This window comes from Pempheris klunzingeri, chromosome 18 (genome assembly GCF_042242105.1).
Source record: "Pempheris klunzingeri isolate RE-2024b chromosome 18, fPemKlu1.hap1, whole genome shotgun sequence".
In the NCBI taxonomy this organism is placed as follows: Eukaryota; Metazoa; Chordata; class Actinopteri; order Acropomatiformes; family Pempheridae; genus Pempheris; species Pempheris klunzingeri.
The window spans coordinates 6,239,470-6,261,839 of NC_092029.1; the positions used below are offsets into that span (position 1 = coordinate 6,239,470).

General features: G+C 43.6%; 2 protein-coding genes across 2 annotated transcripts; one reads left to right on the top strand and one right to left on the bottom strand.

The window, feature by feature from the left end:
- The first annotated feature begins 61 nt into the window (after positions 1 to 61).
- On the top strand, positions 62 to 4,851 carry wdcp (WD repeat and coiled coil containing). Its single transcript, XM_070849506.1, has 4 exons — positions 62 to 141; positions 770 to 2,708; positions 3,055 to 3,175; positions 3,898 to 4,851. Exons 2-4 carry the CDS (start codon positions 786 to 788, stop codon positions 4,089 to 4,091), a joined length of 2,238 nt encoding a protein of 745 aa, XP_070705607.1. The 5' UTR covers positions 62 to 141; positions 770 to 785; the 3' UTR covers positions 4,092 to 4,851.
- Positions 4,852 to 5,079: 228 nt separating this feature from the next.
- mfsd2b (MFSD2 lysolipid transporter B, sphingolipid) lies at positions 5,080 to 22,042 on the bottom strand. The gene is made up of 15 exons (XM_070849475.1): positions 21,967 to 22,042; positions 21,090 to 21,448; positions 17,056 to 17,181; positions 16,808 to 16,932; positions 13,431 to 13,554; positions 11,822 to 11,900; positions 11,480 to 11,661; positions 10,019 to 10,109; positions 8,817 to 8,938; positions 8,201 to 8,284; positions 7,784 to 7,867; positions 7,517 to 7,626; positions 6,326 to 6,469; positions 5,949 to 6,125; positions 5,080 to 5,272 (listed from the first exon to the last, which is right to left on the bottom strand). Exons 2-15 carry the CDS (start codon positions 21,429 to 21,431, stop codon positions 5,224 to 5,226), a joined length of 1,839 nt encoding a protein of 612 aa, XP_070705576.1. The 5' UTR covers positions 21,432 to 21,448; positions 21,967 to 22,042; the 3' UTR covers positions 5,080 to 5,223.
- Between the last annotated feature and the right edge of the window lie 328 nt (positions 22,043 to 22,370).

Below are 22,370 nucleotides of genomic sequence, written 5' to 3' on the forward strand. Positions count from 1 at the left end.
TCTCAGTTAATTTTATTTCCGGGTCAAATACAATTTAACGTTGGAGACACATTTCAATCGGCAAAACGTGAATAAATAGATGAGAAAACAACTTTTAGTGTAGCGCACGGAACCCACATGAGATAACTGCGGTGTTATAAGGTAAATTTACACGTTGTGGCGCATTTTTACACTAATTATCAGCTAGCTTGCTACATATTAAGGGGGATTAAATATACGGAATAGTTTTCAGTTAATATGAATTGGAAAACTTCTGAGTCTCACAATGGTGGCTGAATTTATAACCTTCACATTTTAGCCACATATGCAATATAAACTCGCCTCGGTAGCATTAAGCTATGTAGTTTTCTATAACCTCTCCGTACAGTTGTTATATTCTGATTTACATATTTAAGTTAAAAGTGAATTGCTTATTTATATTTATATTTATATTCATAAATTGACACTAGTGACTTTTTCACCAGATCATAAATAGTAAATGCTGTGATGAGACACTCCCACTCAACACATAGTATTGTTAAAGCTCTACCTGTGTGTTAAGGTCATTCAGGCATAAGCAGCTAGAAGTGTTCGTCACCACTGTCTCAGCTCAGGCAGAGGGATTAAGGCATGTACTTGGAAGGGGACGTGAGAGGCTTTTGCTATTCTTAATCTGCATAGGTAGCAATAGCTACTCCTGTCCAGGACCCATTCAGGTCAGATACAGCTCTCTGTCATCAATGTTAACTTTCTGAGTCATTTTTTTTTGTTCTTTTTGTCTGTGAACAAGCTTCATACCTGCCAGGATGGATCTTGGTAAGGCAAAGCTGCTTAGGACGGGTCTCAACACTCTACATCAAGCCATCCACCCCGTGCACGGGATAGCATGGACGGATGGCAAGCAGGTCTGCCTCACAACGCTCTACTTCATCAATGGCCAGGTGAAGTTCGGGGACACCAACGTTATCGGGCAGTTCGAGCACGTCTTCGGGCTCTTCTGGGGCCCGCTGTGCTGCTCTGACTCCCCTGCCTTGCTGGCCGTTCAGCACAAGAAACATATTACCGTGTGGCAACTGCAGCTCAGTGCCCTCGAGCAGAACAAGCTGCTGTGCACTCAGACCTGTGAGATGAGCGAGCCTTTCCCCTTGCTCTCCCAAGGGTGTGTGTGGCATCCTAAATTGGACATCCTGGCTGTGCTGACCAAGAGGGACACTTCTGTGTTGTTTTCTGTCCGGGTGGACAACAGGAGAACCAAAGCAGACATCAAAGGTAGCGGACTTATCCACTGTGCGTGCTGGACTAAGGATGGCACACGTCTGGTGGTTGCTATAGGCAGTGCTCTTCACTCTTACATCTGGAATGACATCCAGAAGACTCTGGTGGCGTGCTCCTTCTGCCCCATCTTTGATGTGGGAGGCTACATCTGTGCCATCGAGACCACAGGGGAGGCCCAGGTAGCCGTGGCCACAGAGCTACCTCTGGATAAAATCTGTGGGTTAAATGCCGGCATGGCCTTCGACATGCCGACAGAGGGTGAGTCCATGCAAAGCCACGGCTCGCATATGGCCATGTCGGATGAAGACGGCCTTTTGGACTCGCGAAGAAGATCGTTTGAGTCGGAGAGGTCCTTCATGCCAGGCTCAGGCCCTCTGGACCTCACCCACCTCTTGGCGAGGCACCGTCGCTCCGACCCCAGCCCCCTTATTCACCTGCGTCGCCGAGACACCATGACAGGCACTGGCCAGGACTCCTCGCACCTCATCCTGGTCACCTATGAGCGTAAAGTCACTACCACCCGCAAAGTCAGTATCCCAGGAATTCTGGTTCCAGACATTGTGGCTTTTGACCCACGTGTCTCCACAGTCGCAGTGGCTTCCAACACCTGCAACATGGTTCTTGTGTACTGCATCACAGCCTCTGCTATGCCGAACATCCAGCAGATCTCTCTGCAGGCGAACGAGAGGCCTAAAGGAGTTTGCTTCCTCAGTGATAAGATGCTGCTGTTGATGGTGGGCAGGCAGAAGTCCAATGACCCGGCTTTCCTTCCATCGTCTAACACAGATAAATATATTCTTCATCTCGTGGCCAAAGAGTTGATGTACGATGGAGAAACTCCTATCTCACCATCCCCCTCTGCTCACAACCACGAGGCCACTTCTAATTTCTGCGCAAGGATTAGGAGGCACTCGGAGCACCTATCTAAGGATGACAGGGAGCACCCAGGGATAAAGGACTTGGTGTTGCCTGGAGGGGGAGTAGTCCGTTCGCCAGGCAACAGGCGCAGGCTAGTGGAGGAGGTGAGGAGCACCGAGCCCAGCCCCGTCACCAGCTCTGTGGACTTCTCTGACAGAGCATCGGACAGAGCCACGTCGTCCAGTGCCTCCTCCATTACGGTGGAGAATTTCGATATGGACCACGTCAGCCGCATGAGCAGCCTGGCGGTGGCCGGCCATGTCAGCAGAGACTCCAGCCGGGCCAGCTCTCCCCGCCTCGAGCTCTCGGACAAGCTTCACACGGACCCGACGCTGCCTATGCCTGAAAAGACATCGAGCCATGCCAAGGAGCGCGGCCTGGAGCAGCTCGTTCACAACATGGAGAGGCTTTTTACACGCTTTGCAGATGTACAGCAGTGCCTGACAGAAATCAGAGATTATACCCAGAATGGCAAGAAGGCCCCGAGTGTCTACCCCAATGCCTGCGAACCCCCCTACGTCAACGTCACATGTCAGGTACAGTTTACTCTGTTAGTTACAGTTTTACTACTTTTTCTCTGTGTATTTGTAACTGATTGTGTGGGGAAGGCAACCATGACCAGAGAGAAGGAGAATCCCTGTCTTTTTTCAGTCTCTTTCATGAGCAGCTTTTTCACGTGGGGCTTAAACAACTGAATCTTAATTCTTAAGGATAACTAAAATACCTGTAATGTTACCAACAGACACATCCAAGTGAAGTGTATTTAATTAACCGGTGTCAGACCCAGATATTGACCAACTGCTACAGAAGCAATTACTTAATCTTTTCCATTTATTTCCTGTTAATTTCCTCTTGACTTTATCCTTCCTTGTGCACAAGCAGAAGCAGCTATCAGAAAATGTGTTCATTGACGAGCGGAGGCCAGTGCTGCTGTGTGATGGGAAGCTGTGTCTGCGCGCCCTCCAAGACCTCTTCAACCTAACCATTGTGGAGATGATGTATGGTGCGTGCAGCCTTTTAAGTCCATAACTAAAGAAACTGCACTTCTTTGTCTCTATTCTTTCAAATGCAGCACTCAACATCACTTTTAAGACCTGGTTACTTTCACTTTGTTGACCACGTAAACCTAAGACTTGCTTTATCTTTACCACGAAGCCAAGCTGCCATCTTTAAAACCTTAAAGCCACGTTGCATCGCCTGTGAGATTAAGCCTGCCGTGACAGGGAGTGTACAGGGTTAATAAATTAAACTACTTTGTGGAAAGGTCTCCCCCCAGGTGAGTATTTTCAGCAGGCTTGTGTGATGGACTTCCCCAGTGAGGTCACGTGGAAGTCATCAGATGGGTTGTCTAAGTCAACACTCTTTTTAGCTTTTTTATTTAACCTGCATGTTACCATTCAGAGCACATTTAACTTGATGAAGAATCTCATATTTTAATGGGTAATCTTAGACAACACATTCAAGCATTGCTCTTCTGTTAACATGCGTAAACTATAATTGGAAGTGATTAAAAGCCTAGGTCAGATTACAAGGTTTTAAACGAAAGCAGCTTACTACTATTTAATGTGCATAGTGTTTTGTTGCTGTAGCAAAGACTAACTGAGACACAGCAGCGAGTAAAAGCTCCCACAAGCTACATTTTGTAGTGGTATAAAGCTTCATTTGATAATAAAATAACACTATAGAAAACCATGTTTAGCCAACAGCCCTGTGTTGTTTTTCCAGGTCCATTGTGGATTGTACTTGTGGCTGATGCAGATGGCTTTGTTCCTCTGACGTTCAAGCCCAAAGAGGAACTTACAGTGCGGCACGGGAAGCGGAAAAGTAACCTGCGGGCTCCTGGGAGTCCGGAGAGCTCCTGCCCACCCAGTCCAGCCCCCAGCCACAGCCCCAACACAGCCACAGAGGCCTCCATATAGTGCCTCTTAACACACACCTCAGTTTGTGGACTCGTGCAGTTGCATCCCCGTTACTTTAAGATATTTGGATCCGTGTACGCAAAGCAGAGTGAATGTGGCACGGACATACAGAGTTTTACTAAAGCAGATAGCCAGAGTTATATGTCAAATTTATTTTTCTATTGAAAAAGAGTAGAGATTTAAAAAGGGCTGCCTATTCAGATGTGATGTTTACATGTTGCTGCTTTGAAATGAAAGCTTACCTGAAAGAAGTTTGACCCATATTTTTATTTTTTATTTTTTTGTTAACAAAATGTAATGCAGTTGTTGCAGTTTAACTCTTCATCAAAGCGGGACACCAATTCAACCAGTGCCCTGATGTCTGGGTACAAGAACTGATAGATGCTTAAGCATGATGTAAATGTTTTGTTTTGATCTGTATTTGTTGTTACTGGAGAACTGCAGAACTCCCCACGGTTATTGAAATGAGGTGCAGGAGATTCTGATTTTACCCATAAAATTTCTTGATTTGCATTTTTATGTTCCCACTCCAATGTTCCAAGTGTTATTTAACATTATTATAAACCCCCCTGGGGTGCATCCACATGCATATCTGAAATGTTGATGAGAACACAGTTGTAATGCAGTTGTAATAATACTGAGCTCAGTAACACCACTGACCACTAGAGGGGGTACGACTCCAGAGCTCTATTCAACACCAAAGAAGTGTAAAAGTGTATCTTTTGGTAGCTTTTTGAATATTAAATTTGCATAACTAGTGTTCACTCCTCTTGTGTTACTTGTTTTACTCCAGCAAAGGAACACAACACATTTATTAGGTCTACCAAACAATCTCTACAACATTTATTAACTTCATATCATCAGCCCTCAGTAATAATATATCATAAATAAATAATAGTATTGTAGAGCTAAACACAGCAAATAATGATATACATTCATTTATATAAATTAGGTAATCTTATTATATATTCATATATCCAAGATGACTGTACAGTACATGTGAAAATGAAACAAAAATGTTTACATTAAAACAGTTTATCTATTTATCAGTGTAATATACACCAATGAACAACTTCCCAGCTGCGTCACTGGAATACGTGGCTTTGTGAATTCACTCCATTCAAGATCCAGGTCACACGTTACTCAAATCTTCCATTGTTCTGGAGCTGATGCTTTGTTTCCTGCGGGAGACATCAAAATCAGTAATGTGTCACATTAATATAATAGAAGACTTATTTTAAATACAGGACTTTCACCTGGGGTGTAATATTTTACGTTGTGGTATTGCTAATTACACCTCAATGAATGATCTGAATACTTCTTCCGCCACTGATTAATAGTATATTAAATGTTTATAGCATCATTGGCGTAATGGTGCAGCTGAATATGCTGGCTTTGAGCAGTGTCTTCCATATTTCACATATTCATTAAGAAGGAAGTAATGGCAAACAGTACAAATAACATACTTGGTAGCATCTCTTTTACTAGACCCTAATGTATTTTTAACAAATTGACCACAGAGAGGAGCTAATCAGTCGTAAAATTGTCATGAATTAAAGAGGTACTCCGGCTATTTAGAACTACGCCTCACATTAATGAAACCAGCAGAGGGCGAGATATCCTGGCTTTTATTCTCTAGGATGGACCGAGCTGCAGAAACGATGGTTCCTATGCCCATAATGCAACTTAAGGATGTCTTTCATTAGACTCTGCCTGTTTAAGTCTCAAGCCCAAGCCAACCTTTCTAAAGGAAAAACAACCCTGATGACATCGTCAGGGTTAAAGAAAAGAACCCTGGTGATGTCATCAAGGTGCATCCCTTCAAAGACTAGAAGGTGAAAGGTCGTTTCAACTCACCGTAGCTCCTCCAGGCACAGTTTATTCCTGAGCCGTATGTCTTCGCTGATAGGATAGAGCAGCAGGATCATTAACCCAGTAACAATGAAGGCCACTGGGGCAGCACCAATCAGCAGCTTCAGGGTGTACACTACAGGAGCAGGCTGCTTGCAGGCGCCAGTGTCATACCCTGCAAATCTATACACAGACACACACACACACGCAAGAGATCCCATTTAAACACAAGCTAAAGGAAATAGCCAACTAGGCTGACGTTGCAACATCGCAAACACTACACCTTTCACCTGATGGGGTTAATGTATTTTTGCAGCGTATCATGACACGTTAAGTGCAGATACAGAATTAATAGTGAACGTGTGACAGTGGTGCAGACTTACTCCAGGCAGAGGGTGGACACTCCCAGGGAGATGCCAGCAGCGAACTTGGTGAAAAACACGTAGAACGAGTAGAAGATGGCTTCATGGCCTTTAGAGTAGGGGTTGGCCAGTCTGAAGTCATCCACCACATCTGGCAGCATCGACCTGAATTGCACACATATACATGCAGAGTTCAATGCACACCAATCTGTGGTATTTGTTTCATCACTCTAAGACATGGCAAAATTTCAAGCTGATGTGTGGCTGAGACCTCCCCCACGCTCTCACTTTAATCATCTTATACAACGAGTCAAGATGGTAGCAGCTGATGATGAGAGGTCTACTTATAGCGCTCTGATAAACCGGTGGGCTAAAATTACAGAGCTAATAACACGATTAGATGATGAGCAGCAGGGGTGGTACCACCGGCCTCGGCCCACAGACAGGATAAACAATCAGCCCCATCCAAAATAAACATGCCCCCATGGGAGGCCCCTGTAATTTGGGGTTTGAGGGAGAGGACAAGAGATGAGTGAGGAGTGGAGTTCGGCCATAGAAACGGCTGGAAAACAGACACGGAGAGGAAGACTGCTTTACCTCTGGCGTTGTATTAGCTTTGTGATGTTCTGGGAGATTTATAGGAGGTGCCGCCTCTAATTCACAAATATGACATCACGTTCATGACCGTGATGTGACCCTAGTGAATGGACATGGCCCTGTAGACGCCACGTCACCACTAACAACATGTTGGTGCACTATTGTGGTTTGACTAATGACATTTTGCATCACATCAAAAGGAACTAACATTAGCAGAACAACCACTGCACAGACAGACAAATAGGAGGACTGCAAGTACAAAAACAATGACAAACTTGATAGACTTGGGAGATGTTAGAGCCATAGAGGTTTTTTAAAAATAATTTGATATATTGAATTTAAATAAATGTTGATCCTATATGTGATTGAATAAGTAACATTTTCCCTAAGGACCTCTGCCAGGAAAAGGAAAACTACAAACACAGAGGAAACTATCATATGTGGATCTGGATAAATCTACAGACACAGTATAAAGATAATAGAGCAAGAAATCTACAACATACTTGTTTCCCTTTCTTTGCAGATGTTTGTTTCCTTTGTGAAATATATTTAAGTTGCTACAGATAAAAAAGAACAAGGATGATGTCGAGTAAAGTATGATCTGATGTGTCTTACCATGGCAGCAGGAGCGAGGCAGCCACACTGAGTCCAGAGGACACAGCCACAACGTAGGCCACCACAACATTGGGGATGAAGACCAGCATCATGGTGAAGGGCATGATCCACTAGACAGAGGGAGAGAGTCATATAAGTCTTCATAAAACACTCTCTAACATAGATGCCACATTCCCAATTTCGCCCACAAGATGGTGGAAACATCAAAGTGTAGTAGTCAGTGGAAAAAGCTACTCTGGCACACCAAAATAAAAGCAGTGTACTTACAGTGATACCACAGAAAGCTGCTGTTTTCTTCCCAAACCTCTCCAGAAACCATTGCCACAATGGGATGCTTATCACAGCAGAAACCTGGGTAAACAAGTGCATAATGTGTGACGCATATGTGAAGAGAACTATTTTAAATGCGATTCAGCTTGGTGAGTAAGTCTGCAATAAAAAAGCAGTAATGGGGAAGATGATGAAGTTTATATGAGCATGTATGATGACGATCAGCATCATTGTAACTCTGTGCAAATATATGGTTCAAATAAAGGTTTAATGGGGTCACAGGGGTGAAAACTGTCATAAAAATAGTACTGATATTGAAAAAAAAGGGAATTATATAGAAGTTTAAATTATATCGCTAATGCTTTGTGATTTTCAGGTGACTTATGTGTTATCAGAGATAAAAGCTGCGCTCACCAGGATGGTCAGCACAATATTCTGGAAGTGATCCCTCAGGTCGGCGGCGTAAGTGCAGAAGAGGACAAAGTTGCTCTGTACCAGCTGCAGAAATCAGAAATCAAACATTCAGATACTCAGTCTTGTCTTGTCTACTCAGCACTGTCGCTGGCTCGGCACTCAGCCTTGCTTGCACTGAGTGCCAAATGAAGTGACTGGAGAAGCTGCTGACGGTGTTTTGCAGTCATTTATTCCCACTCCGGGCTCACATGGATGACAACTGACACCTCCTCTGAGATGAGAGAGCGAAAACATACAGAAATAGATGCCACACAAAAGTTGGAAAGTCTGCAATAATTTAAAGAGCCTAAACCTGAGGTGTCATAACTGAAGCATACGTAGGCCAATGGATGACAGATGAACAGCAAGAATATCCTGCTCTGGTATCACTCTCAAGAGTTCTGAGACTTCAAACACGCTTTAAACCATAAGCTTTCAGTAAGAGCTCCTCTACATTGATCAAATCAACATTGAGCGCCAGCATTTCTTCCGCGTTGTCAGGATCCAGGGCTGCCTCCATTTACTGTAACGCTGAGTGTCATGTCTGAGAAGTGCCTTACAAATGATTTGCATTTACCTGAATGGCGACAGTTATGAAGAGGAATGCGGCGGTCAGAGTGAGGTATGGCCCGTGTCTCATCACCAGGATGAAGCCCCTATGAAACGGGATCTGCTTCTCTGTCTTTGGGGCATACGGATCTGAAACACGTGGAATAAGAATATGAGTAGGCAGCGTATCGAATAACATGCAGTAAGATGGATTTGCTCACTGGTAGTCCCAGGACTGCCCCTGCATTGCAGTGGATGCTGCTCCAGAGTTTTCATTTACAGTGTAATAACAGTCCAACCAACATGGCCTGCAACTGTCAATTACATAAACTGTGTGGAAAATATCTTATCTTGAGGCTACAGCATGATCAATGTGTAAAGCACTGCCAACAATGTTTATATGTGTACCTATAAGATGTATACATATATGTATAAGATGTTTACATATGTCACTGGAACTCCAATTCTCTTTCTAAGTGCTGTGTGGCCCATGCTAACCTGCTTTAGCTTGAAAATATCAGTAATAAAGATGCAGAAAAAATAAATAAATAAATGCACACCCAGAAGGACAGAAACCACTTTAGCTTGTACTAAACGCAGTTGCAGTTGAATTTAAGATCACTGCTTTGGCTTATTTCACTTCATTTGATAGCAACAAGGGTCCCCAGGCAGACAAAATAGAACTGTTAACTACACTGGTTTGAACCCAGACTGTGCTCCCAAACGTGTTATAGCCCATTAATGATTAATTAATTAATCGTTTAATCATCAGCCTATAAAATGCGTGAAACATGGAGAAAAAGGATGAAACAAGCAATGAAAAGGATTGCTTGTTTCAGTGCAAAACCCAAAAAATAAAGAGTAAATGCCAAAAAAAAAGGAAAGTTGAGACCAGCTAATCTTTGGCACTTTGCTTGATAAATGATTTAAAGGGGTACTAAAGCATTTCAGAAATGTTGGGGAACTCTCAAGAGGCCCATTTAAATCAACAGCTCCAGGCTTTCTGTTAAACATTTAAGTCTCAAACCCAATCTGAAATAACCCAGACAACATCAGCAGGCTTATCTTTTCAAACGTTGGAAAGCTGGAACCACAGAAAACATTATAGACCCGTCTTCATAAGCTGAGCAGTGTTCTTTGTGATGAGTGAACAGAGTGAACTGGTGGAGTGCCACTTCTAATGATTAAATTCATCACCATAGTTTTCAGACCCAAACAGAAAAGTCTCACCATCTCTCTCTTTGACTCCCAGGAACATCACCACGGTGCAGATGAGAAACACTCCTCCAATAACACCTGCAGCTATCATGTACACCTCCTTCTGCAGAGAGAAAGAACAAACACATAGCCAACATCAATCCATCTCTTCTTACAGAGCCAGCACAATCCAGTCTATTCTGAGCCTTTCCTCAATCTTTAATTCATAATGTTCTCAAACACCTAAAAAATTCAAATGCTTCATTTCAACAAGCTATATACGCCCATTCTGAAAATAAATGATCACGGTCCGCGTCAGTTTTTCTATGTAGAATGTATGTATGGGTGCATGTATTTGGTTTTTTGCAGCTCTTTCTATTACATCTGATCACTTCATGATTTACTGCCTGTGAATTTCTGTCGTTTTCCACATCAGTTTAAACTGCAAACTCTGCCGTGCACATTTAACCATACAAATACAAGCATAAACAGGAAGAAACCTCAAGTAGATCTGTATCCTAAAATACAAGCCTTAACCGTTTAATGTCATACCCCGAGAGGAACTGCTCTGCCTTAAACAACCTCTGTTTGTTTGCTATTTTTCCATGTGGCTCAGCCCAGTGGTCCATTATTATTTATGCACTTCAAACACTCCCTGTTTCCGAGGGCAGACCTGGTTTGCTCAGACGGTGTGCCACCCTCACCAGCGACCACAGAGGAATTTAGTGGGTGGCTGCAGAGGGTTTGGCATGGTGAGTGGGCTGCCCCGATAGGGTTCACCCAAAATCCATTGGAAAAGAACCATTTGAAGCCCAAATAGCTGCGGCGCAACCAAAATCCGACACAGGACAGTTTGGACTTGTTTCATCTTCACAAAAAGTCCCATGATGGATTTGCAGGAGCACTCGTGTTTATTCACAGCTCTGCAAACTGAAATGTTGATGTAAATTTGTCCGAATCCTTTCTCTCCAACTTTAAGCTAAACTGCAGCTACCTTGACATGAAAGACTAATACTTCTCATGCATTGAATGTGGGGTGCGTTCAGACGCGCTGGGTTAGATATAAATAAGCTTAATGACTTGCAGACTGTGGAGACCCCTCAATGTGGGGGCCACCGTTTGGAGCCTGATGTGAGGGAGGAACCCCCTTTGTGGTTGTGAGAGGGGAGCTGGCTCAGGATGTTGGGTTCAGATATCAAACAGTGGCATCTCCTTTCAATCCCATGGGTCACATGGGTTAAAACATGAAGCCATTTTGGATGCCAGGACCCGCAGACAGTCTGTAAATATGGACCCAATTTCAAACAATCCTCCTTTTCATTCAGCTCTGCTTTTTTTCGGCCTCGGATGTTTAGCAAAAGCAAACCGCCTTGAGCACACACCGCAGCTCCAAGATAAGTGAGAGTGCTGGTGACAGTCCAAGTTATTTTGAAATGCACTCTGTGGCCTACTTTGAGCACACCTGGGCTCCTGGCTTGGTACGCTGACACTTACGGAGTGTGACAGGTAGTCCTGGGAGCGCACCAGGCTCTTGACGATCTCTGCCCCGCTGCTGTTGCCAAGGTAACCGGCAGACATGTTGTGAGTCGGGCAGTGCTTCAGAGTGTGAGCGCTGGCCACGATCTGGCCCTGGATGGCAGCGCCCACAAGTGTCCCCAGCACCTCCATTGTCATTCCTGGGATGATACATGGAAAGATCCAACTATCAGTGGCAACGCTTATTATTATTATTATTTCACACATTTTTAATGTGAACTGTTGCAAAAAACTGAAAAGGCAAAGATCAAATAAGCACTGCAGACACTGATAACTTCTTTTGCATATCAAAAACCTTACGGTAGGCAGTGGCAGAGTCTCTTTCCTTCTGGTCTGTGCTCAGGAACATGGTGAGAGCAGAATAAGGCACATGGAAGCACTGCAGTGGAGCAGAGAGACAAACAAACAAACATTTATGATGAATCCTAAAGACTTCAGTGATGCCCTGACTTTTCCTTTTCTGCTGTTGAGTGAAATGTCTCAACAACCTTTGGATGGATCGCCATAAAATTTGGTAAAAACACATTCATGTTCCTCCTTTAACCTTTCATTTATTCATCTAATCATTTGGCTAAAAACTTGCAAAACTGATGAAATTCCCAGCATCTTCAGCAGTACTTTCTGCCTGCTGCTGATTAGAAAATGTAATGTATACAGAATAGCTGCTGAACATCTGAATCTTGCCACTGTGAGCACATCATGCTGGTGTTAGCGTTAGCTCTAGACCAGCCTCACAGAGCGGCTGGCGTGCCGTTTGACTGTTGTCCCTTCTTGTTAGCATACAACATTTGACTCAATCAAATGGGAACACCCTAGATATCTTTAGATGTCTTTTATCTACGTGTTCCTGTGAAAATATACACTGTACGTATATGAGAAGTAGTGCAGTTTCCATGCTGGCCAACCTCAGCTTTCTGTTTTCTCCTTCCTCACCACCTCTCCCAGAGAATAGGCGAGCAAACCGAGTCCTGCTTCACTTTGTAATTTACACAAGGGCTCAGTCAGCACTGCGGCCAAACGAGCATGCATAGCCACGACGAAAATAAACGCGGCCGTGAAAGGACTTTTTTCAGCCGCTGGTTCTATACAGCATGTCATTTATGGGGCCTTTACTGGATACAAACATTTATAGAATTGAACCTGCTTAACCGTCCACTGCAGACGGAAGTGAGAGCTGATAAATCTCACAGAAACCCATTATTAGTTGATTTCGTAAACAGATGATGTATTGCATCCTAACCTCTGTTTACAGTCTGTGACCCTCTGAATGAAACACAGCTGGCCTCTCTCGGCTAACTTCACACAAACACACATCCAGAGACAATGAAGGAAGGCTAAAAGTGGTAACCAGCATTTACCCAGCAAGGGGTTCCTGGCAGGACTGACCGTATACTTATCAAGTAGTTAGAATGACATGCCATTACAGCTCGCCGCAGTGTGGCCGCAGCGGTCTACACGCTCTGTAGCACATGTTATATGGGTTACCCCAGAGCAGAGAGAGGGAGACATGAATGGTCTGGACCTTAATAACAAAAGGCAACCTAAATAACTACACTTCCCCTTTGAGGTAAGGTATCTAAGAGCTCTGGGCTTTAATCTGCTGCACATCTCACAAATCAAAGCGTAAATCCTACCAGGAGCTGTCAGAGTCTGGCATGAGATGTCTGCATTCATCTCCACTTCAAACTTTGGTATTTGCAGTGTTGCAGTGCTGCATTTTATCTATATATTATGAAACGTGTCATCTGTAGACTATGAGCTGCATCAGTCAGAGCTTTCATCTCCTGCCTCCCACTTGACGCCCGTCTTGCACTGCACGTGAAGTCCCGCTGAGCTATCTGAGGCGTGCTTCCGCCATTTCAGGTTTCTCAAACATCAAGTGCATTTCTGAAAGAGCATTTGTACTTACAGTGATGAGGGTTTGGTAGAGGCAGTAGAAGCCAAGGTACCAGATGAACCTTCCGCTGGTGAAAGGAGGAACAAACCAGAGGTAGAAGTAGGAGACCACCAGAAATGGAGTGCACCCCACCATCCTAAAGAAAACACACATGTGTCAGCATAGATCATGTCAGTCTGAAGTTGGTTGAAAACACAAATGTCAGAATCTTCATAGAGGAATAGTTAGAAAGTCATCCTGTTTACATCTCATAGTTTGTTTCAAACAGTTATGGTTCACAGCTATCTCCAAGCGGCCATCACCACCATTTTAAGCTGTCAGAGCAGAGACAGCACGGGTTGTGTTATGTAATTTTCATAGAAATGGCGTATTAGAATCAAGCCATATTTCTGGCAGATTACAGTGAAGCTAAGCTGCTGGCTAAATGATTATGTTGTTGTAAGTATGATAGGAATCTGTCCCGGGAGGGATGGGCAAACTGGGAAATACCACAATATTTCAAACCCACATAGCATTTAAAGATCTACACGCACACACACACTACATAAATATGCAGTAAACACTCATGCAAACGCAGCATGAGGCAATTCTGCTGTGTTGTGCTTTTCTCAGAACTTGGAGGGTTACAGTGTGTAGGCCATGTATAATTCATAAGTAAACAACCGGCATGTGTCATTATGGTTAAAGTGAACAGCTGTGTGGTTGGAAATGAAGTAAAAACGGGCGGATTATGGATGATCAACGGTATGACTCGTCTGCAAACGCCAATATATCCTCCACCCTCTTCTTCTTTTTCTGTAAGTGATCTAAAGCCTGTTAACAGCTGCAACACCAGCACATCTACAGGTAGAGAAAGGGACTAATGGATTTTTGGTGACTGTGACAAAACCTGCAGAGGTTCTGAACTCTGACCTGGTCAACACCAAGAGTTATAAACAGAGAAAGTGGGAGAAAGAGGTAGAGAGAGTCCGGGAATGGTCATTTCTAGCATCGTCCAGCCCGCCCACCTCACTCTCCTCCTGATTGTTTGCTTAAACAAAGGCGAGTGACAACGCTGGTGCTGCAGTATTGACCGCTTGGTCATGGGAGCGATGAAAGGGCCCCGGGGTCGGTGAATGGGACAGTTAGAATGTTCCTGCAAGATGACTGTGCTCAGGGAGAGGAAACAAAGGCTCATACGCAAACACACTCGCATATTTTCTCAAAGGTCAGGCATGAATGTACAACCACACCTGTCCCAATAATTTGCACATTCTTAATTAAGCCACAGCAGGTTGACAGGAGGCTGGCACGTGCATCTCTTCCTTCTCTGACACGCTCAGGAAACTTGCAGCATGTTAATTAGATGATGTGCAGTGAGACAGACGGGATTTAGAACAGGTCTGGTGGGTGCATTTTTGATACTTGAGTATTTCCACTTTACTTCTTTCGGAACTTTATACCTTAACTTTATACATTTCAGAGGAAAATATTGTATTTTTTAATCTATGTGTCTCACAGTGGTCATTTTCCAAATTGAAATCTTACATAAAAAACACTTCTCCTCTTAGGTTTTCAGGTGGTTTCATCTACATAAGTGTTGAAACCCCAGAGAGTGAAATTTTCAAAAATTTTCCAAAGAAATTAAGAATTTAAGAATAAAAAACTGAAAAACAATCTCTGTAGTAGGACATCTTTTTTTAATCTCTCTTGATTTATCTTGAATTTTGACTTGCTGATACTTTTACTTAAATAGATGTAGATGAGTAGTAGAAGTAGACGTGGATTCTTCTTGTCATGGAGTATTTGTACATTGTTGTATTGATGCTATTACTTGAGTAAAGCAGTGCTTCTCCCACTGCCGACGTACCATCACTGTAACCTCATCTTTCTCTAGCGGAGACGATCTAATATGAGAAAAGAAAATGCTTTCTCGAGGTCCTACTTGCCACTTGGGTTGCACACTGCCACAGTCACAAAATAATAAACAGGGCAGCACCCGAAGGGGAGTTTTGGGCCAAATGACCCCATCCTAAGGAACTCAGGGCAAAGATACAAATCACTTTATGTCTGACTGTGGATGTGACAGCCAGACGGGGAAATACACTTCCTGCTGGATGGACAAGAGGGGACTTTCCACAGGGTCAAAATCGAGGGAGTGTCTTGCAATCTCATCAAAAATACTGATGAACACACATTTAAAATATGCACATATACCACACGGGCAAGAGCACACACACCTACAGCTTCCCCGGGGTAATCAAAGCTTTTTTAACAGCCATCAGCATCTGTCTGCTATTGAGCGCGGCTGGCTGGCCACAGTGGACTTGGTCCCCCTCCAGCACTGTCAGCTCGTGTGTAATCTATGGTTTATAATGCAGAAGGCATTAGATACTGAATGTGTAATTGCAGTAAGTGTCACGCTAGCTTGTTCAAAAGACATCTACCACACACACGCACAGCCGCTATATAATCTTTGAAAATGGTGATTCATGGACATGGTGGTGTTTGCTTCATATAATCCACAATTGTATCGCCACGAACTAAAATTGCATTCAAATCCCGTGAGAGACTGAACAACATCTTGCAGACAAAGAAGATGTGAAATGAGGTGTTACATAAAGGTAATAAAATGTCACCAAGCTGCACGGTAGCTGATGATTTATAAAAGAATGCAGATGAACTTCCTTGTCTCTTGTTGTCTGGCATCAAAAGGTGAAAAACAGCTCACACCCTTGAAGTAAACAATGTGCGGAGCTCATCAGAGGGAGCGTCAGGAACAGTGTAATTAGCACACAGTAGCTGTTTATTCAGCCCAATCCTCAGGTGAGAGCCTTGGGTCTGAGAATAATTTCCAAACCTGAAACTGGAACGCATGACTTGTTTTTGTTTAGTATTTGAACAAACATTAGCATGACGTAGCAGCCATAATTATGTCTGAGACAGTGGGAGCCAACCAAAACAGGTTTCATAATCTGTCGACAAATTACACACGCTCGGCTGTATGTCAACAGTAGCACGCTACCATCTGTTGACTAAGGAAAGGAGGATCTTTGTGCCCAAGTTTATTAGTTTAAATGAATAAATTAACATGTATTTCATATATTGTTTGATATTCTGATCATTGTAATTGCTTAAATGTGATCTATTCCTGGTCTCAAAGTCTGTGTCACTATTCTGTGACTTAATTCCACTCATTAGCTGAATGGTAATGTTTTTTAATTTTATGTTATGTCAATATCTTACAAGAAATAATAGTCCTTCCCTTAAGTATGTGTTAGCAATGTGTTTGTGCAATCAGATGTTTTAAATATAACTTAGTCAGTAATACCAAGCCCTACTTTTGAGCCAGTGAAAAACATACTGAATAAATACTGGAGTTTCCTTAATATTCTGAGCAGGGAGCTCACCAGGGCATGAGTCGGCCAATCTTGGTCCATTGACTCTTTGTAATGAAGAATCCGACAATAGGGTCGGTCACTGCGCCCCACGCTTTACCAGTGAACAGCACCATGGAGGCCTGGAAGGCGTTAATCTGCAGCGGAAAACAGGGAAAGACTGGAGTTAAAAAAACACATGCAGGTATAAGGTTTATTTATTGATACGTAGGAGCCTCACACACTCTCTTACACTGTCACATTGTCCTCAAACACATTACCTGAGCAACATCCAGCAGGTAGATTTGCAGGAAGAAGGCCGTGGCGCTGGCAGCCACCTCCTTAGGCGCACCACCAATGGCGAAACACAGTTTACTGCATAATGACAACTTGTGGCTCAACTCAGTCTGTGAACACAGAAGAAACAAGGGAGAGGAAGAACACTTAATAACAGGCTGCTAATGAGCAAATTAACTTTTCTCCCCTGCAAGTATTCTGATACTCCAAGTGGGAGAGGATGATTAATCATTTTTCATTAATCTGTTAGTTGTTTGGCCTATAAAATACCAGGGAATGGTGAAAAATGTCACTCTGTGTTTCAAATGTCTTGTTTTGTCTACAACCCAAAGATATTCAGTCTATTAGTCACAGAGGAGTAAAGAAACTGAAACAGATAATGTCAACTTTTTTGTCAATCAGACAAAACTGTGTCTTTTTGTTAGCCAATAAGCATGGATGATTCAGTTTCAACATAATAAACTGGAAGTTTCTCTTGTCCTCAACTGACAATGAAAAACCCTCATGTTAACAGACCAGTAGTCTCAGTGTCACTGCATATTGTGTTTTAAACTGACAACTGTAAAATTCAACCAACTAAAACAACTTTCTTTTTTCAGTTTCGTTTCTTCATCAGTTTAAATAAGGACTACCTAAACTTTAGATCACTACCCAGACTCGCCATTATGAAGATAGGTGTGTCGCTCTCAAATAAATGAGGCCATGAGACCAGACTTATGACTCACAAATACTGAATCCTGTAGCCATTCTTAGTCTGAATCTTCTCCGAATTCTATTTCGGTTGCTCTTAAAATAACATTCCTCCTTAATCTTCATGTTGCAACTATTCAGTGATTCAGTGTAAAGGTAAGTACAGGAAGGGCCACATACGTCACTATGATGCAAGTGGAAGATGTGCACATGGTGAAACATCTCATGGATTCCACTCCCTACCAAACACACAAAATGTCTCCCAACTACAACCTCCAATCATAAATCTTCTCGTATCTTCGCCTCCCTAATGGCAGGTTACTCTAGCAGACAAGAAAGATGTTCATGTATAAAATATGTGTGTTTTTGCATGTGTGTGTGTGTGTGTGTGCGCAGCAAAAGAGAGGATCTGAAGGAGACCCCCTGTCGGCTGTTTGCATTGTGGTCTATCCAAGCAGACACTGAGGCAGACAGAGAAGCCTGAGGAACCCACCGAGCCATCCACAGCTCTGTTTCCCCTCATCGTGCTCTGCTAAAACCATCAGGCACGTGACTCAGCGTGTGTGTTTGTGTGTGTGAGCATGTGTGTGCAGCAAGAAGGCCGAGCTTTCATCTTCACACATGAATAAGACGAGACACCGCAGTCTAGGGAGCCCGATATTTACGACTTTCTCTGAGGCTGTGCACACATATCCACTTTTGCCTTTTCCTCCCTTCTGTATAACCTTTGGTGTCAGACACACACACACACACTCACACGCAAACACTCAAAACAGTGTCACTCTACATCCAGTGGCCCAGGCTTGGCCCACAGCTACTCCCCCCCGAGTTTTATGAAAGAAGGAAATCACCAAAGCAACCACAGCCGCGACCGACACACTGTTATTATCCGACTCACGTTTTCTCTTCCTCTTTTTTTTCACCCCATCAAAACATGGAGGGGTTCGAGAACGACAATTACCAGGAGGGGTGTGTGTAATTATTCAATCGCAAGACAAGCGGGTCAGAGGTAAGTAAAGGCTGCACGGCGGTTCCAACATCAAAACTCTCTCTTCTTCCACTCTCACTGCAATTACCCCTAATTGGAGAGAAAAATTAAAGTCTTTGGTGTCTGGAGAATGCTGCTTAACTGATGATGTGCAAAAATACTCCGTGCTCCCACCACTGCTCTCTCTCTCTCTCTCTCTCTCTCTAAACTCTTATTCTTTCCCTCCAAACTCTCAATCTTTCATTACTGAGTTCTTATCATCAAAGAGGATAAACAGGATATCCCTTCTACTGTTGTCTGGATGCACAAACAACACACACACACACACACACAGTATATATGCAGAAATGGTGGCTCAAAGTAAAGGGAGCATCTGCAAAGTTCAGACTGTCAACAAGCAAGGGACAAGGACAGATAAGACTAATCTCTAAAGTTAATGAATCCTTAACCGTTTGGTGGGAAAACAATTTAAAATGCCTGAACTGCACCGTGAGTAATTTAAATCAGGATTGAGGATAATTGCAAAGAAAAGGAGGGGGCGCTTGAGCCAGATAAGCTATATTCTCCAAATCAAATGTACATACTGGATGTTTGCATGCTAAAAGCTAAGCTGGCAAAACTGATCCATAGAGCAGTTTAGATGTTCATTCGTTGAAGGATTTTCTGATTTTCCGGGTATCAGGGTCAAATCTGCGATTCTAGTGGAACTGAAGCTTTGTGCTGTCAATTCAGATCATAGATTATAACCATGAAAGAAGATGCGATGGCAGCACGCCATTAAACTGTCAACTGGTGACACTGGTTTATCTCGCAGGGACTCGATCCAAAATCTAGAGGTGGAGATCGCTCTCTTAAAAACGCTCTGAGTGACAAAGCTCTGTAGTCTTGTGATGGACTGAAAGGCTCTTAATGTGGAACTGTCACTAACAAAGGGAGAAAGATAAATGGCATATTAGCATGCATTGGTCGGGGGGTTAAAACTTGCCCGAGATCCTTATTTTTTGCAGTTTGAGGAAAACAAGCATGATGGAAACCTGCTGTGTATATTTAAGACATGTTAAGTCACTGTTGATTTCCTTTGATACAAATGAAAACAATGCTGACCACAATGAAGCTCTGGTCCAGAAGTGTGTGTGGGGGGGATAATCTGACAAAAACATTTCAGCATTTCCACTCAGGTTTTTGTTTAGTTACTGAACTTGTTTTCTCAAGTCCAGTGACCTTATGGTGGTTGATTCTGCATCACAATAACTCATATAATTCAAGTTTATTTAATTAAGAACTGTGATGTGATCACATCATTACAGTGATTGGTTTGTGGTGAAATCTAAATCTCAGGTGTCAAATCCATCTTCATTGAGTCAAAATAAAACAAACAATAGTGCAGATTGGAGCTTTGGCTGACGGTAAACACTTGCAAAACTGGTTTGATTTTGTGATGCAATGCTGGTTAATAGGCATCCTGATCCAATGTAGGAAAACTGAAAATGAATGACTAACTGCTGTGGTATTTCATTACGACTGGAGCAGAACGTTTCTGAAATACTGTCTGCACAATGTGGTATCTACCTTATTAAAGCGGAAATAAACGTGTGAAGGTTTATTTCTGTGTCTTTCATTTCCTTGATTTTACAACCTGTGGGCCATGTGCTCCTGAAAAGCATCAATCTGCTCGCACTTCCATTAGCACATAAATACAAACACACTCCCACGCGCGAGAGGCTTGCCTAATTCTCAGACGTATCAGCTTCTTACATTCAAATGGCAATCACCCATGTAGATCTCATAATGCAAAAAAAAAGCTAAGATGAAACAGGAAGATCAAGCCCTCTGGTTGAGTAATCCATCCCTTTCCACTCTCTATACACTGTCTTGCTTCCTATTATGGCTGTGATTAGGCTACAACAGTCTTCATCACCAAAGTCCACTGATATCGCCGGCATCAGACAAAAGAAAGCACTCATCTAGAAAGTCATCCCATCAATGGGAACAACCTTTCTCAAATGCAAACAATCAACTTCCAGGCTTTGAGTCTATTATCTGGGGGATTATGGATCACAGGAACACAATGCAGCTGATTAATCACAAACAGATAAGCGACTAAAGAGATCACACTTTCCATCTTTTTTCTCTCTCCATCCAATCGTGTGAAGTCACTGACGGCCGAACTGAGCCGCAACCAGATTGGATGAGATTGAGAGTTTCACTCAGATTAAGTAACCGACTATACACCAAGGTTCCAGACAAGGGCTCCGAGTGGGAGATCTAAGATGCTGCCATGACACGTGGTAATAACTTGGAGAACAATACAAAAGAAGCAGCAAAAACAGGTGATCTTACCTGCTGAGGAGTTTTGGGAAAGAGCGGTTCAGTGGGCTTGATGAGCTTCCCTGCAGACCCCTGCGCTCCCCTCTCTCCCTTGGCCATGGCTGAGAGGCTGTGTGTGAGGCGGCAGCCGTACTTCTGCGACTGTGTGTGTGAGGAAGTGTTGAAGTGAGTGTGACTGTGACTCCTCGTGTGAGCGAGGGTGCGAGGAGCCTGCCACTGGGTGGTGTGTGTCAGAGGGTGGAACTGGATGTGGCTCTGACTCCGGGTGTGTGTGTGGTGCACACGAGTGACGGCTCCAGAGGCTGGGAGCTCCTCCTGCTCCTCTGTGACAACTCTGCCGCTTTCTGTCGCCATTCACATGCTGTTGTGCTCTGGAATGAGGCCAGGAGGGAAGGGCAAAGTCAGACAGGCGGTGCAAAAAAACATATAGGCAAGGCTGCACACACACACACACACACACACACAATCAATGACAGGCATGTACTGCAACATACAAGCACAAGAATGCAGACAAAGACATGCTCTTTTGGATGCATGCACAAAAACACATAAATGGGACAATGCACAAGAGCAGAGGTGAATACAGATGTAACAAGGAATCCCACACAAACACACACACACACACACACACACACACACACACACATAATCACAAACATATGATCATACTCTAAGCACTCTCCTCAAATATCTAAATTACAGTTCATTTCATCTGCTGTTTTAACAGCTTGCACAGCTCCACAGAAAGCAAAACAGGACCGACGACGTCCCGTGCAGGAGTGTGTTGTCCTCATCTAACTATTACTGTAAGCGCATCCATAAACAAGCACTCTGTCTGAACACCTGATAAGAGCCTTCAAGCCAGCGTAAAAAAAAAAACACATCTTACCCAGTGTAGATGGAAAAGCAGCCTGCTGTCAGCGGCGCAGTCGGTTAGTTAGTAAGTTTGACCAGTGCGGTGATCTGCCAGTAAGTCAGTCAGCCAGTAAGTCAGTCAGTCAGTCAGACAGGCGGGATGGGAAGGAGACTGCGGAGGATGGAGATGGTCTGCGCGTCTCCACTCTCGCCTGTTTCCAGTCTGCAGTGACGGAGCTGCGCCCTGCAGCGGCCGTGGCGGTGAATGGCACAGGCGGATTGCGCGTGTGTGTGTGTGTGTGTGTGTGTGTGTGTGTGTAGGCCTTGCACGTGTGGTGTGTGTGCATCTGTAAGGAGATTATGGCAGGCGATGGTTTGACACCAGTGTGTGTTTTGGATGGGAACGCACAGCGATGATAATCTGATGCGATAATCTCG